The sequence below is a fragment of the Gracilinanus agilis genome, chromosome 2 (genome assembly GCF_016433145.1).
Source record: "Gracilinanus agilis isolate LMUSP501 chromosome 2, AgileGrace, whole genome shotgun sequence".
Classification (NCBI taxonomy): domain Eukaryota; kingdom Metazoa; phylum Chordata; class Mammalia; order Didelphimorphia; family Didelphidae; genus Gracilinanus; species Gracilinanus agilis.
Window position 1 is genome coordinate 409,075,252 of NC_058131.1, and position 14,945 is coordinate 409,090,196.

General features: G+C 36.5%; 1 protein-coding gene across 1 annotated transcript in view; it reads left to right on the forward strand.

The window, feature by feature from the left end:
- Positions 1 to 14,945, forward strand: part of AK7 (adenylate kinase 7) — a 159,687-nt gene that overhangs the window by 68,767 nt on the left and 75,975 nt on the right. The window contains exon 6 of the mRNA XM_044661875.1: positions 13,339 to 13,419. Within this exon, the coding sequence (XP_044517810.1) occupies positions 13,339 to 13,419 (81 nt within the window). The remainder of the gene's footprint in view (positions 1 to 13,338; positions 13,420 to 14,945) is intronic.

A 14,945-nucleotide genomic window follows, 5' to 3' on the forward strand; every position in this document is an offset into this window, starting at 1 on the left:
TTTCTGTCCCTTGTGCACTCATAGTTTATGGCAAGGATGCATACCATAGTGTATCTGTTTGAGTTACAACACCTGCTCCCATGTATCATTCCCCTTTAAACATGTATGAAGAACCATCTGTGTACATGTTTAGGCCTGCGATTTCTAGGGGAGTGTCTGTCAGATCCTCCCTAGTCTTTTGCATTAGTTCTAAAATGTCTTTGCAGCTGTGCACTGGTTCTCCTTTCATTGGCAGATTTGGGATCATGGTGGCTGGGTTAAGCTCTTTGCAACGTTTCAAGGTTATGTTCTCATTGCCTAACAACATAATTTCATATTGGGATAGCCATTGAGATTTAAAGGCTTGTAAATTGCTGTTTTTTAACATATTTATTTTTTAACATTTTATTCTCCTTATTCTTACACTGTATACAAAGTCAGTGAGCCAGATATCAACACCAGGAGGTCAGAGAGTCAAAGTTAAAGCCGAAGTTGTATTCCTCTTCCTTGATTTTTATAAACTTTAGCAGGTAGTATGACCTTCAAGTTTCCAGAAATAATATCTGGAAATTTAAGAAAGAGACTGGGGAAGTGCTTTTCCTAGTACAGTGGCTATAAGAAGCCTGAGCCAGAATCTTTTGTCATAGGATCAAAAAATAAAGAGAATCAAGAGGCAAGTGAAAGGGGAATGCAAGAGAAAAGAAACTATGAAAGATGAAAAATCCAGAGAGAGCTTTAATTAAAACCTACTATAAGCAGATAAACTAGCAAACAAGGAATAATGAATAACACCTCAGAAAGAAAGTAGAGCACTCTAAACAACTATTATAACATGAAAGAAAATGAACCAGTATTATCCAATGAAAGACAGTTCTCTAGACACTCAAGAAATCATAGAATCATATCAAGAGTTTGCAGTGATCTCTTAATTGCTAAATCTTACAGTCTTCTCTCAGTCTTCATCCTTCTTGATCTATATTGCATTTGACCACTATTGACTATCTTTCCTCTTGGATATTCTGTCCTTCTAAGTTTTCCATGATATTACTGGTTTTCCTCCCTCCTGTCTTCTGCTCCTCCTTAGTCTTCTTTGCTGGCTCCTCATCCATATCACACCCTCGAGGATAGGAGCAACATCTATTTCTCCTGGTAACTTTACAGAATTTATTGTTTGTCATTGGAATGTTTGTAACACAGGACTGTTTGTTTTCTGGAGTCAATCTGCAGGTTTTTCTATCAACATTTTATTTTTTTGTGTTCAGAAATTCTAGGAATTTTTTTCATTATTTCTTGCTTTATGGTATGTAAGGTTTTTGACTTTTTTTATCCTGGGATTCCTATGATCCTTAAGTTGTATCATCTTATTATCCCAACTTCAAGATCAATATGTTTTACCTATAGATATAATGTTTTATTATTATTGTGATTATTATGTTATATTATTATTGTTTATTTTAACTTTATAAATATCACCAAATGTGAACAAAGAAGAAGAGAACTGTATGTGAAACAATGAATTTTTATTATTGTGTTGCTTGGAATTCAGGGAGGTCCCATTTAATTTCCTGTGGACATGTGGGACTTTTGGGACTATATCTTCTGTGATCCAATGGGTTTCCAGTTTCTGACATGATTACATCAGACAACGGGAACCAATATAGAGCTTGACTTAAATTTAGGGGTGGGGCTGAGGCTCGCTCTCTCTGGCGTACGAGACTAAGGAAAATGGGTGGAGAGTCGGATGGGCAGCATTTTTAAAAATAGTCAGGCGTGGTCATATATAATTTTTTTTTTAAACCCTTGTACTTCGGTGCATTGTCCCATAGGTGGAAGATTGGTAAGGGTGGGCAATGGGGGTCAAGTGACTTGCCCAGGGTCACACAGCTGGGAAGTGGCTGAGGCCGGGTTTGAACCTAGGACCTCCTGTCTCTAGGCCTGACTCTCACTCCACTGAGCTACCCAGCTGCCCCCCATATATAATTTTTAACATGGCTTTAATTAAATTATTATTTTCCCTCATAATATCGGCCTTTGACATTTTTAACTTTTACATTTTGCACAGTTTGTTTTTTAAAGTATATAGTAAATTTAGTGTGGTAGTACCAACACTGCCCCCTTCTGTGTCTCCTTCTGAGTTTTCCTTCTACTTTCTTTTATGTATTTTTTAAAAAGATTACTTAACACTCTTTTTGAGGGAGATATGCATTACTATCTCTTCTTCTCTTTCTCCCCACCCAAAAAAAAAAGCTCTCTCTTCTACCAATTAAATTTAGTCAAATAAAAATATATACTGACTGTATGCAACTGAAAATGTATGTCACCTTCTGTACTTCTCGTCCATCACCCTTCTGCCAAAAGGTGGAAAAAAAGCATTCTTCATTATCAATTTTCTAAAATCATGATTGATTGTCATATTGATCAGAGTCCTTAATTTTTTCAGAATTGTTTTCCTTTTCTAAGATTTCATTCCTTTACTTCTTGTTTATTTTTCAGTTTGATTTATTTAGATCTGAAAAGGGGAAGTTGAGGTTCCCCCGATTAGTATAGTTTTACTGTCTATTTCTTCCTGAAGTTCATTTAAAAATTTAGAAGCTATGCACCATTTGGTGCATATATGTTTAGTATTGATAATACTTCATTGTTTATGAGACCTTTTAAAATAAGTTGTAATTTCCTTCCTTATTGCTTTTAATCACATCTAATTTTGCTTTATCTTTGTCTGAGATCATGATTGCTACTCCTACTTTTTTTACTTTAGATTGAGCACAATAAATTCTGCTTCAGCCCCTTACCTTTACTCTGTGTGTGTCACCCTGCATCAAATGTGTTTCTTGTAAACAACATATAGTAGGATCCTGGTTTTTAATCCACTCTACTATCTGTTTCCATTTTATGGGTGAGTTCATGCCATTCACATTCACAGTTATGATTACCAATTGAGCATTCCCCTCCATCTTATTTTCTCCTTTTGATACTCTTTCCTTTCACTCTCTTCCTCCTCACTAGTGTTTTGCTTTTTACCCCCCTCCATTCTCCCTCTGTCCTAGTACTATTCCCCTTTCCTTGTCTTATCTCCTCTTAATTCTCTTTAGGGTAAAATAGGATGCTATACCCCAATGAGTATGGTTGTTATTTGCTGTCTGAGTCAGTTATGATAAGAGTAAAGTTTAAGCATTGCCCATCACCACCCTCATCCTCCTCTCCAGTATAATAGTTTTTCATGCCTCTTTAGGTTAGATAATTTACCCCATTCCATCTCTCCCTTCATTTTTCTCTCAGTGCAATCTTCTTTTTCACCCCTTGATTTTTATTTTTGCATATCATATCATCCTAATCAGCTTATTTCCACACCCTCTATCTAAGTTTACTCCTTCTAACTGATCTACTGCTAAAAAGAATTTTAAAGAATTACAACATCCTCTTTCCATGTAAGAATACATACAGTTTGACCTTATTGAATCCCTGAAATGTTCTCTTTCTTATTTACCTTTTTAGGCTTCTCTTGGGACTTGTGTTTGTACTTCAGATTTTCTGTTTGGAGCTAGTCTTTTCTACAGAAATGTTTGGAAATCTTTTATTTTATTGAATGACTATTTTTTCCTCTGAAAGAATTTTTTTTTTGCTGGATAGGTGACTCTGGATTGTAAACCTAGATCATTTACCTTCCAGAATATCATATTTTCATGCCTTCTGATCCTTTAATGTGGAAGCTGCTAAGACCTATGTGATCCTGATTGTGGTTTCATGGTATTTGAATTGTTTCTTTCTGGCTACTTGCAGTAGTTTCTCCTTGGCTTATGGTGGGGGAGCCCCTTGAATTTAGCTATTATATTCCTGGAAGTTGTCATTTGAGGATTTCTTTCTGGTCTTTGGATTCTTTCAATTTCTATTTTATTCTCTTGTTCAAGAATATCTAGGATATGTATTACGATGTCTAGGATTTTTTGTTTTTTTGATCATGGCTTTCAGGTAGTCCAATAATTCTTAAATTGGTGCTCCTGGGTCTATTTTCCAGGTCTGTTGTTTTTTCAGTGAAATATGTCACATTTTCTTCTCTTTTTTCATTCTTTTGATTTTGTTTTATTGTTTCTTGATGGCCTGTGAAGTCATTAGCTTCTATTCTCCCAAATCTAATTTTTAAGGAACGATTTTCTTCTGTCAGCTTTTAAGCCTCCTTTAAATGTGTAAAAAATAAAATTAATATATAATAACTTTAAAAATATTATGGTTTTGTAAGATTTATTAGTTATCTCTAGAAAATAAAGCCATGTGACATGCTAGCTTAGGCTATTCAAACAGCCTGCCATTCCCTGCTCCACCATGCCACCATAGGAAGGAAGGAGGGCTAGGAATGCTAGCCCCTCTATTTTATCCCCCTGTCTACATCAGTGTGTAATGACAAGAAGCCAGTGGGCTCATGGGAAATGTAGTTCAAGACCCCAAAATTTTCAGTAACACAAATGATCACTCTATTACAAATATTAATAATATAGCAATAGGTTTTGAACCATGATACATTTAAAACCCAGTGGAATTGCTTGTTGGCTCCAGGAGGTGGGGAGAAGGGAGGAGGAGAGGGAAAGAGCATGAATCATGTAGCCATTGAAAAATCTTCTAAACTAATTAAATAAATAAATGAATGAATGGATTTACTTATTTATTTAATTTTTTAATGCTGTATTAGTTAGGGGGCTGCTGGGCGGCTCACTGGATTGAGAGCCAGGCCTAGAGATGGGTGGTCCTGTGTTCAAATATGACCTCAGACACTTCCTAACTGTATGATCCTGGGCAAGTCACTTGACCCACATTACCTAGCCCTTACCACTCTTCTGCCTTAGAACCAATAAATAGTATTCATTCTAAGATGATAGATAAGGTTTTCTTAAAAATAAATAAAGTATTGCATTAGTGTTCCTTTCTTCTTATATCTCATAAACAATTGTAATTTTCCTTTCTTTTCATCCTTGCCAATCTGTTGGACATGAAATAGAACCTCAAAAAGTGTTTTTATTTGCATTTATTTTATTATTAACAATTTGGAGTATTTTTCTATGATTGTTAATTGTATTAATTTCTTTTTTTTGAAAGCTGCTTGCCAATATCCTTTGTATATCTTTTAGGGAATGATTCTTGTTCTTATATATTTGTATCAATTATATATCATATATATCATATAGATAGATAGATAGACATAGATATATCTGTATATATCTGTATATATCTATATATATATCAGATTTAAACATTTTTTTTACCTTCATTTTATTCCAATAACAAATTTACACAGTTTTCCAAAGTTACATGATTCATGTTGTCTCCCTCTCCTTTTTACTCCCCCACCCAGAGCTGACAAACAATTCTACTGGGTTATGTATATATAAAATCACTCAAAACATATTTCCATATTATTCATATTTGTAAGAGAATAATCCTATAAAACTAAAACTTCCAATCATTTACCCAAATAAACAAATGAAAAATCATGTTTTCATTGGCATTTCTATTCCAACAGCTCTTTCTCTAAATGTGGATGGCATTCTTTTTCATATGTCCCTCATTGTATTGCTGTTTAGTAGAAAAGTAGCAAAAAACACAATATTTCAGTAATTGTGTATAAAGTTATCCTGGTTCTGTTTATTTCACTGTGTACCAATTCATGTGGGTCTTTCCATTTCTTTCTGAAATCATCCTATTCATCATTCCTTATAGCATGATAGCATTCCATTACCATCATATACCACAATTTGTTCAGCCTTTCCCCAATTGAGGGACTTCCTTTTAGTTTCCAATTCTTTGCCATCACAAAAAGAGCAGCTATAAATATTTTTGTATAAATAAGTCCTTTCCTATTTTTTTTTAATCTTTTTGGGATATAGACCTAGTAGTGGTATTGCTGGATCAAAAGGTATGCATTCTTTTAAAGCCCTTTGGGCATAATTTGGATTTAAGATTTTTATCAGAGAAATTTACTGGTAAAGATTTTTTCCCCACTTAATTGTTTCTCTTCTAATTCTAACAATTTTAATTTTGTGCAAAATCTTTTCAATTTCATGTAATTAAATTGTCCGCCTTATTGCCAATGATCCTCTCTATCCCTTATTTGTTAACTGTTTTTCTGCCTCTAACTATGGGAGATAAATAGTTGTATTATTAGGCTACCTATCCTTTGGCACACATTCAGAAATGTTGGGAGTCAATTGTTATTTCAGGACAGACAGCCTGCTCAGTACAATTTCTCACTACTATCTTAGGGAATAACCTTGGAGATGGCAACTGTTACTTTAGTGAACTTTGAAATGGCTTCTCAGAGAATTTAGGAATTCAGATAGCAGGAAAAAAGGAACTTTAACCAGCAAGCAGAGAGCTTATTTAAAAGTTACAGTGACTTCACACACATACAAACACATACACATACACACACACACACACATCAAAAGAATAACAACTACCTATTAAATATATAACCATTTAGCACAGATAGGTTATAGTATCTAATGGCAGAATTTCTTCTCTTTAGTTAAAAACTTCATTATAGAGGGATGCTTCATTCTTGTAGTCACTATATTTGTACAGATGTGATCAAAAGTCATAGCTGATTTGAATTACTTATTTGAATGACTTTACCAAACCCCAACAAACACCTTTAGGAAGTAGAAGATGGGTAATGATCTACCTAAAGAAATGAAGACTAGGTAGGAAGAAGGAGAAGAACCTGGAAGACAGTTCATTTGTACTGTTGGTATTTTTACAATATCAGGAGAAAGAGAAGAAGATCCACAGGATGTTGAGTTGACCACTTGTGGTCACCTTATGAGAAGAAAAAACAAGAGTCATGCAGTGAATGGACAGGCACTGCATGACAGTTGAGGAAGAAGATAATGATAAGAGTGATTCTTCCAGTACCAGTGAGAGTAAAGATGTTTTCCTTACCTACCACTCTGGGACCATCTTGGCCTCACTGTCTTCTCCATGCTCTCTGCTCCATGGCCCCTGGGCCTTGCTGCCTTCTACTTTTCACAAAGGACAAGCAAGACAATCTCCAAAGGGGACTTTTACCTGGTCAGCATGACTTCTTGACAGGTCCTCTTCCTGGCCATCCTTTTCATCACCACTGGCACTCATGTCAATGTTGGAGTGGTGGTGGCACTACTTGTGTGATGACAGGATTAACTCTCCCCTTGTTTATTTTTAACTAATCAAATCAAGAACTCAAAGCACCCCTACTTACCATTAAGTATGAGAGTTCACAAGTCACTTAACTAGAGTAAGCTGACACCTCCAAAGGCCACTGCCCCTCCTCCTTGGGCAGTGATAGGCAAATTGAAAGACTGCCATTGGTTTTTGTGAAGAAGGGGGAGTGACGGGAATTCACAGGAAGTGACATGATAAAAGAAGCATAAAAGAAGAGACCAGAATGATCTAGCATTCATTTCCCTTCCTGGTATTTGGAGAGACTGGTTCTAGAGATTCCTTTCCTGGCTTGAAGAAGACTTTTCCCTGGATCCTGTATTGACTTGCTGGCTGAGATTCCTACCTTGGCTATGGAGGAGGCTGTATTGTTGGAACCCTGGCTGAAGATACCACCAGAACTTCTGGCTGAAGATTACCAGGAAATCCACATGGAGACAGAGTCTTGGGGAAGCCCCTGCCTGGGCTGAGCCAGACTTCACCCAGAGAAGAGCTGGTAGGCTTGTTAGGAATCTGTCTCTTTATCTACATTTACACTTTCATTCTTTCCACCTCTTTGTAAATAAAGCTGCTAAAAGGCATTTTGACTTAAGCTCTAATATATATTTTTTTAAACCCTTGTACTTCGGTGTATTGTCTCATAGGTGGAAGATTGGTAAGGGTGGGCAATGGGGGTCAAGTGACTTGCCCAGGGTCACACAGCTAGGAAGTGGCTGAGGCTGGGTTTGAACCTAGGACCTCCTGTTTCTAGGCCTGACTCTCACTCCACTGAGCTACCCAGCTGCCCCCTAAGCTCTAATATTTTTAAATCAATGACTATAATATTACTTTATAACTCTCATATTTAGCATAAAACCTAAATTTAAACTCTTACACTTGTCCAACAGCAGCCAGGATTAATGAGGCCCAGGTTGCCTCCCTTGAGCAGCATTTAGTCCCTTCCTTCTAGGGGTACAGACGAGCCCTGATGTTAGGTGACCTAGTGTTTGCAGATAAGCTGGAATCAAAAGCCCTGGACTCTCTCTTTCCAACATAAACCCATTTCTGTCCTCCAAAATGAACTGGGAAAGATAATGCTGTCAGGCTCACATTCATCTAGCCTCAGAGTCTCTTGATCTCATTTCCCATTTAGTTCTCCACTGATGTGCCCACACCTCAATAAGAGGTACAGGGAGCTAATTTCACTGGCTCCATTTTCCTGTCTCCCTCTCCCTCAGTTCTCCCCAAACTCAGTCACATTTCCTCTGAAGAAGGCATGAATGCAAGCCTGAAACAGGCCAAAGACTCAAAGCTGCTTTGTTCCCACCCTCTTCTGTCCATTTCCTGGAGACAATTCCATATCCATTATAAGTATCTAACTTACCCTCCCAGATCTTGAGAGGAGGGGAAGGATCATGGAAATAGGATGAGATTGCTTGATACTCAGTTGCTGAGAGAGAAAGGGACAAAGAGGCAGAAGACCTGAATAAAATCACCAGAGAATCACTTGAAATTCATCCAAGCCAGAAACAGACCTGGTTCCCTTACACATGGATCTTGAACTTGCCATCTGGCTATGGCAAAAGATTTGAATTTCCTTTTTTCTCACTAAATATGGGAAATATCCATTTCAATTCAATTAAACCAATATTTATTAAGTGTCTGCTCTGTGCAAAGCACAGGGCTGGATACTAAGGGAGATCCAAAGTTTAAAAAGGGGAAATCTTTTTTTTTAAACCCTTACCTTCTGTCTTAGAATCAATACTATATATTGGTTCCAAGGTAGAAGAGAGCGATAAGGGCTAGGCAATGGAGGTTAAGTGACTTGCCCAGGGTCATACAGTTGAGAAGCATCTGAAGCCAAATTTGAACCCAGGACCTCTTGTCTCTAGGTCTGACTCTCAATCCACTGAGATACCCAGCTGCCCCCTAAGAAGGTCTATCTTTATCTTCATGGAATCTTATACTTTAATAATCTTCTTTGATATATCATGAGATGGTTTCTTTTCCACTTGATAGACATGATTGAGCTGTGAATAAAGAATGAATGATTGGTCATTAAAAAACCTTTTTTTTAAAAAGTCATGGGAAGATGCAAGACATGGAGTCTCCTGAATAATTAATGAAATTTTGGAAATTATAAACAAATTGATTCTTCAAAAAGGACCTAAATTTCCAGAAATATTTATTACACTCTTTTCATTGTGACAAAGAATTGAAAACTGAAGGAAAGTCCATCAGTTAGAGAATGGCTGAATAAATTAAGGTATGTGAATATGATATAATATTATGCTGTAAGAAATGATGGAGTTTCAGAAATATCTAGGAAGACTTGTATGAACTGATGCAAAGTGAAATGGGTAGAATTTAGGAGAACAATTTATAGTTACAACAAAATTATAAAGACAAGCAACTTTGAAAGACTTAAGAATGCTGATCCACACAATGATCAACCACAATGCCAAAGGATTCATGATGAAACATTCTATCCAAAGAGGTTCAGCCCCTCCAAAAATCCTGCATGGATTCTAATCACCAAGGAGGGAAGCCAAAGACTGGGAAAACGATTGGGAAAGGGGTTTAAGACTGGGGATGGAAACACATAGAGAAAATAAGAGACAAGAGACACAGAGAAAGATGCAGTGTGGTGTTTGGGAGACAAGTCTGAGAGAGAGAAAGAGAGCTTGTTTCTGACCAGGTTATTTTATCTTTCACATCTTTGGGAGTTTCAGGGTATCCTTCAAACAAAGGAAACACCAGAAGTTTTTACATAATATTACAAATCCAGTTACAAAGATAATGAAACAGATGGTAAAACAATAGTTCAGCCAGGTGGCAAGGAAGAAGCTTATTTGTAAATCCTTCCTGACTTAAGTCAAACCTTCCTCTTCCTGGAACCCTGGTCAAAATTTATTCAGATTGTAAAGGTAGGCCTTAGAGATTCAAAAAGACCTTTTCAGCCTGTCTGCCAGCTGCAGCTTCATTTCTTTGAAAGTACAATTTCTAAGCCCAACAAATTTTTACCCCAATGCAATAAAAAGATTTACTATTTTTCAACCATGTGAAATATTAGAAATATATCCAGAGGGGGCAGCTGGGTAGCTCTGTGGATTGAGAGCCAGGCCTAGAGACAGGAGGTCCTAGGTTCAAATCTGGCTTCAGACACTTCCCAGCTATGTGACCCTGGGCAAGTCACTTAACCCCCATTGCCTAGTCCTTACGTCCTTACCATTCTTCTGCCTTGGAACCAATACACAGTATTGATTCCAAGATGGAATGTAAGGCTTTTAAAAGGGGGGGAAAATATATATACATATATATACACAGATAAGTCTGATCCATGAACACTTTGCTCATTGGCATCAGCTTTTGAATACATCTTTAATACCCTCATGATTTGTCATTACTGAAACCCTTCACTCTCCACCTCTAGATAAATGATGAATTTAAAATGAAAATTAAAACTTTTTTTTAAACATTACCAATATAGGAACTTGTTTTACTATACATATTTGCAATGGGTTTTGTTTTTCTCACTTTCTCAGTGTGGGAAAGTGGGACAGGGTAGGTAGAAGGGAGAGAAGGCAGACCTGGTTCAAATGCTCTGGGTTCAAATGTAAACTCAGACACTTCTTAGCTGTGTGGCCCTGGACAAGTTACTGAACCCCAATTGCCTAACCCTTCCTGCAATTCTGTCCTAGAACCAATATTTAATATTGGTTTACCAATATTATTGGTATATATATTTAATACTGATTCTAACACAGAAGGTAAGGGTTTAAAAAATAATTAGAGGGCAGCTAGGTGGTTCAGTGGATTGAGAGTCAGGCCCAGAGATGGGAGGTCCTGGGTTTAAATCTGGCCTCAGACACTTTCTGTGTGACCCTGGACAAGTCACTTAACCCCCATTGCCTAGCCCTTACCACTCTTCTGCCTCGGAACCAGTAGATAGTATTGATTCCAAGACAAAAGGTAAGGGTTTTAAAAAAATAAGTAAATGAATACTACTTAAAATATATTTTTATATTTTGTTAAATCCATAGTAATAAATTCAGTTCTATGTTGCACTGTAGCAGGTTGGCTTGGAAGTGCTTAAACCAGATTCCCACAATGCCTAAACTAGTACTTAGAAGTACTAAGTAAGTTAGGCACCACTAGAATTGGATGGACTCTTTCAATTCACAACTATGCCAATAATTACTGTTTATTAAATGTTCCTGACAATGATTGTAGAAGAAATAATAACAAAGTTCACCTGGAAACACAAAAGACCAAGAATATCAAGGGAATTCATAAAAAAAAAATATGAAGGAAGGAAGCCTGGCCATACCTCAAACTATACTATAAAATGTTAATCATAAAAACAATCTGATACTGGCTAAGAAAAAGAGTGGTGGGTCAATGGAATAGATTGACTAATCAACACATGGCAGTTGATATCCATTAGCAACTTTGTGTTCAATAAACCCAAAGATCCAAGATTTGGGGGAAAGAACTCACTATTTGAAAAAACTTCTGAGAAAACTGGAAAGTTTTTTGAGAAAACTGAGAAAACTGGCAGAGACTAAGGCATGGATCAACATCTCATACCAGGATAAAGTCAAAATGTATACTTGATCTAGAAATAAAGGGTAACACCATAATCAAATTAGCGGAACATGGAAAGTTTACCTGTCAGACTTATGAATAAGGGAAGTATTTATGACCAAACAATACATAGACAATAGAGAACGTTACAAAAAATGAAATGGATAATTTTGATTAAAAAGATTTTGCACAAGCAAAATGAATGCAACCAAGATTAAAAGGAAAACATCAAATTTTGGGGGAAAATTATAGCAAGCTTCTCTGACAGTGGTCTCATTTCTCAAATACAGAGAAAACTGAGTCAAGTTTATAACAATACAAATGAAAAATGGTCAAAGGATATGAACAGGCAGTTCTCAGAGGAAGAAATTAAAACTATACATAGTTATATGAAAAAATGCACCAAATCACTCTTGATTATAGAAATGCAAATTAAAACAACTCTGAGATTCCGCCTTATATCTATCAGATTGGCTAGACCAAAAGGGAAAACAATAAATATTAGAGGGGATGTGAGAAAATTGGGACACTAATACACTTTTGGTGGAACTGTGAACTGATACAGCCATTTTGGAGTGTAATATGTAACCAGGCTTAAAGGGCCACAAAACTTTGCATACCCTTTGACTCAGCAATACTACTACTGGGTCTATATCCCAAACAAATTGGAGATAAGGGAAAAGGATCTACCTTTACCAAAATATTTTTAACAGCTATTTTTGTGGTAGTAAAGAAATGGAAACTGAGGGGTTGTTCATCGCTTGGGGAATGAATGAACAAATTGTGGTATATGGTTGCAATGGAATACTACTGTGCCACAAGAAACAATGAATAGGGTGAGTTAAAAAAAACAATTGGAAAGGTTTAATGAAATGATGCAGAGTAAAGTGAGCAGCGACCAGGAGAACAATTTATACAGTAACACAAATATTATACAATGATCAGCTGTGAAAGACTAAACCATTATCAGCAAATCAAGTCTCCAAGATAACCACAAGGGAGTCGTGATGAAAATGCTCTCCACAGCCAAAAAAGGAACTATTGGAGTCTGAGTAGAGATCAAAGCATAACCTCTTCCACTTTATTTCTTTTGTGAGATTTCTATTAGATTTGTGATATGTGTCTTCTATCATGACATGAGCAATATGAAAATATATATTACATGAAAGTACAGGTATAGCCTATATCAGACTATTCAGTGCCTGGGAGCAGGGTGGGGTAGGGAGGGTGAAAATCTGAATTGTAAAATATCAGAAAACAATTGTCAAAAATTGTTTCTATATGTAACTGAAAAAAAATTTTAATTGGGGAAAAAAATAAAGATTGTTATCAGGATCAAATGAAATTGCACGTGCAAAACACCTTGTAACCAAATGCTTTTTTAATAAAACAGTATATAAATGTAGGTTATTATTATCATTAACTTCTTCCCTCTTTTTTCCTGTCTTCCTTTCTCTAAGCATTTTGTTAATGTACTTTATTTTACCTTAATTCATAGTTTGTATCTTAATAGAGCTGTGTCACCTTCTAAAGTACCAATTTTTTGCACTATTGAATCTGAATATTAGGTTATAATATTATAACTTTTTGTATTTTATCCAATAGAACAAAAAATTTGCGACCTATGTAGTTGCTTCTGGACTAATTTATGGAGGAGAAGAAGGCATCTTACATTTATTTTTTAAGGTATGTCCCTTTAATGACTTTTTTAACGTATACTAATGTATTTTATAACCTTAAGATGTAAACCTTTTGTTTATTTGTTATGCAATAACTGGGACTGTATAACTAACATCTAGAAGAAAATGTGGGGAGATAGAATTTGATTCCCAATTCTTCTTACCTTACTTACAATCAAGAATTATCAAGTTCAAAATGATAACAAAGTAGTGCTTATATGTAGTAGAAGCTGCAAAAACCTTTAAAAAGAATACATTTCAGATGTTACATCATTTTAGCATTTAGCACAAGTATGACACTTTATTTATGTGTATGTTATATATATATATTATATCATTTTATGCCACATATATGTATGTACACATACACATTTTATCACTAAATTCCTTGTTGCTAGTCTGAACCACGCATGTATTACTTACCTGAAAAGCAAGAAATATTTCCCCTCTTTCATTAGTGTCTGTGTGACTTGCCCTGTGAAGCACTTTGGTATTGTGGCATAGAGAGATGACCAGGATTCAGGATTTAGGTTCAAGTTTTGTCTCTATCCCATTCTACTGTGTGGGAACTGAAACAGCACAGACTGGAAAAGGAACTGGGCAGAAAACTTTAAGATGATTTTCCTTGGAAACAACTCTCAAAGACATTTCCTCCTCTCTTATGACACTATTACCATCTTGGTAGGCCCCCACCACTACCTCAGGTCTATTGCAATAACCCCTTGTTGTTAGTCTTCTTTCACAAGTCTCACTCAATTGCAGTCCATCCCTCCTCACTCAACTCTCAGAATAACCTCCCTAAAGCACATATTTGACTATGTCACCTCCCCTATTAAGCAAAGTCCAGTGGTTCCCTCTTACCTCTAGAATCAAATATAAAACTCTCTGGCAGGGCAGCTGGGTAGCTCAGTGGAGTGAGAGTCAGGCCTAGAGACAGGAGGTCCTAGGTTCAAACCCGGCCTCAGCCACTTCCCAGCTGTGTGACCCTGGGCAAGTCACTTGACCCCCATTGCCCACCCTTACCACTCTTCCACCTATGAGACAATACACCGAAAAGTACAAGGGTTTAAAAAAAACCAAAACTCTCTGCCATGCAAAGCCCTTTGTCTTCTACTCCCTCTCCCATCAAAACCTTTCCAATCTTTTTAAAAATTATTTATAATTTTTTAAACATTCTTTTTTTTGAATTTTGAGTTCCAAATTCTCTCCCTCCCTTCCACCTTCCCCACTTCAAAACAGTAAGAAATCTGATATAGATTTTATTTGTGCAATTTTACAACCTTTTTGATCTTCTTATTCCTTACAATCCCTCATATATTCTGCAACCCAGCAACAATGGCTTTTGTGTTGTTCCTGGAACAAGACATTCTTTAGCTCTTAGTTCCAAGCATTTTCACCAGCTGTCCCCCATGCCTGTAGTGCTCTCCCTCCTCATCTCTGCTCTGTGGCTTTCCTGGCTTCCTTTAGCTAGCATCCCAGCTGAAATTCTACCTTCTACAGGAAGCCTTTCCCAATCTCCCTCAATTATAGTGC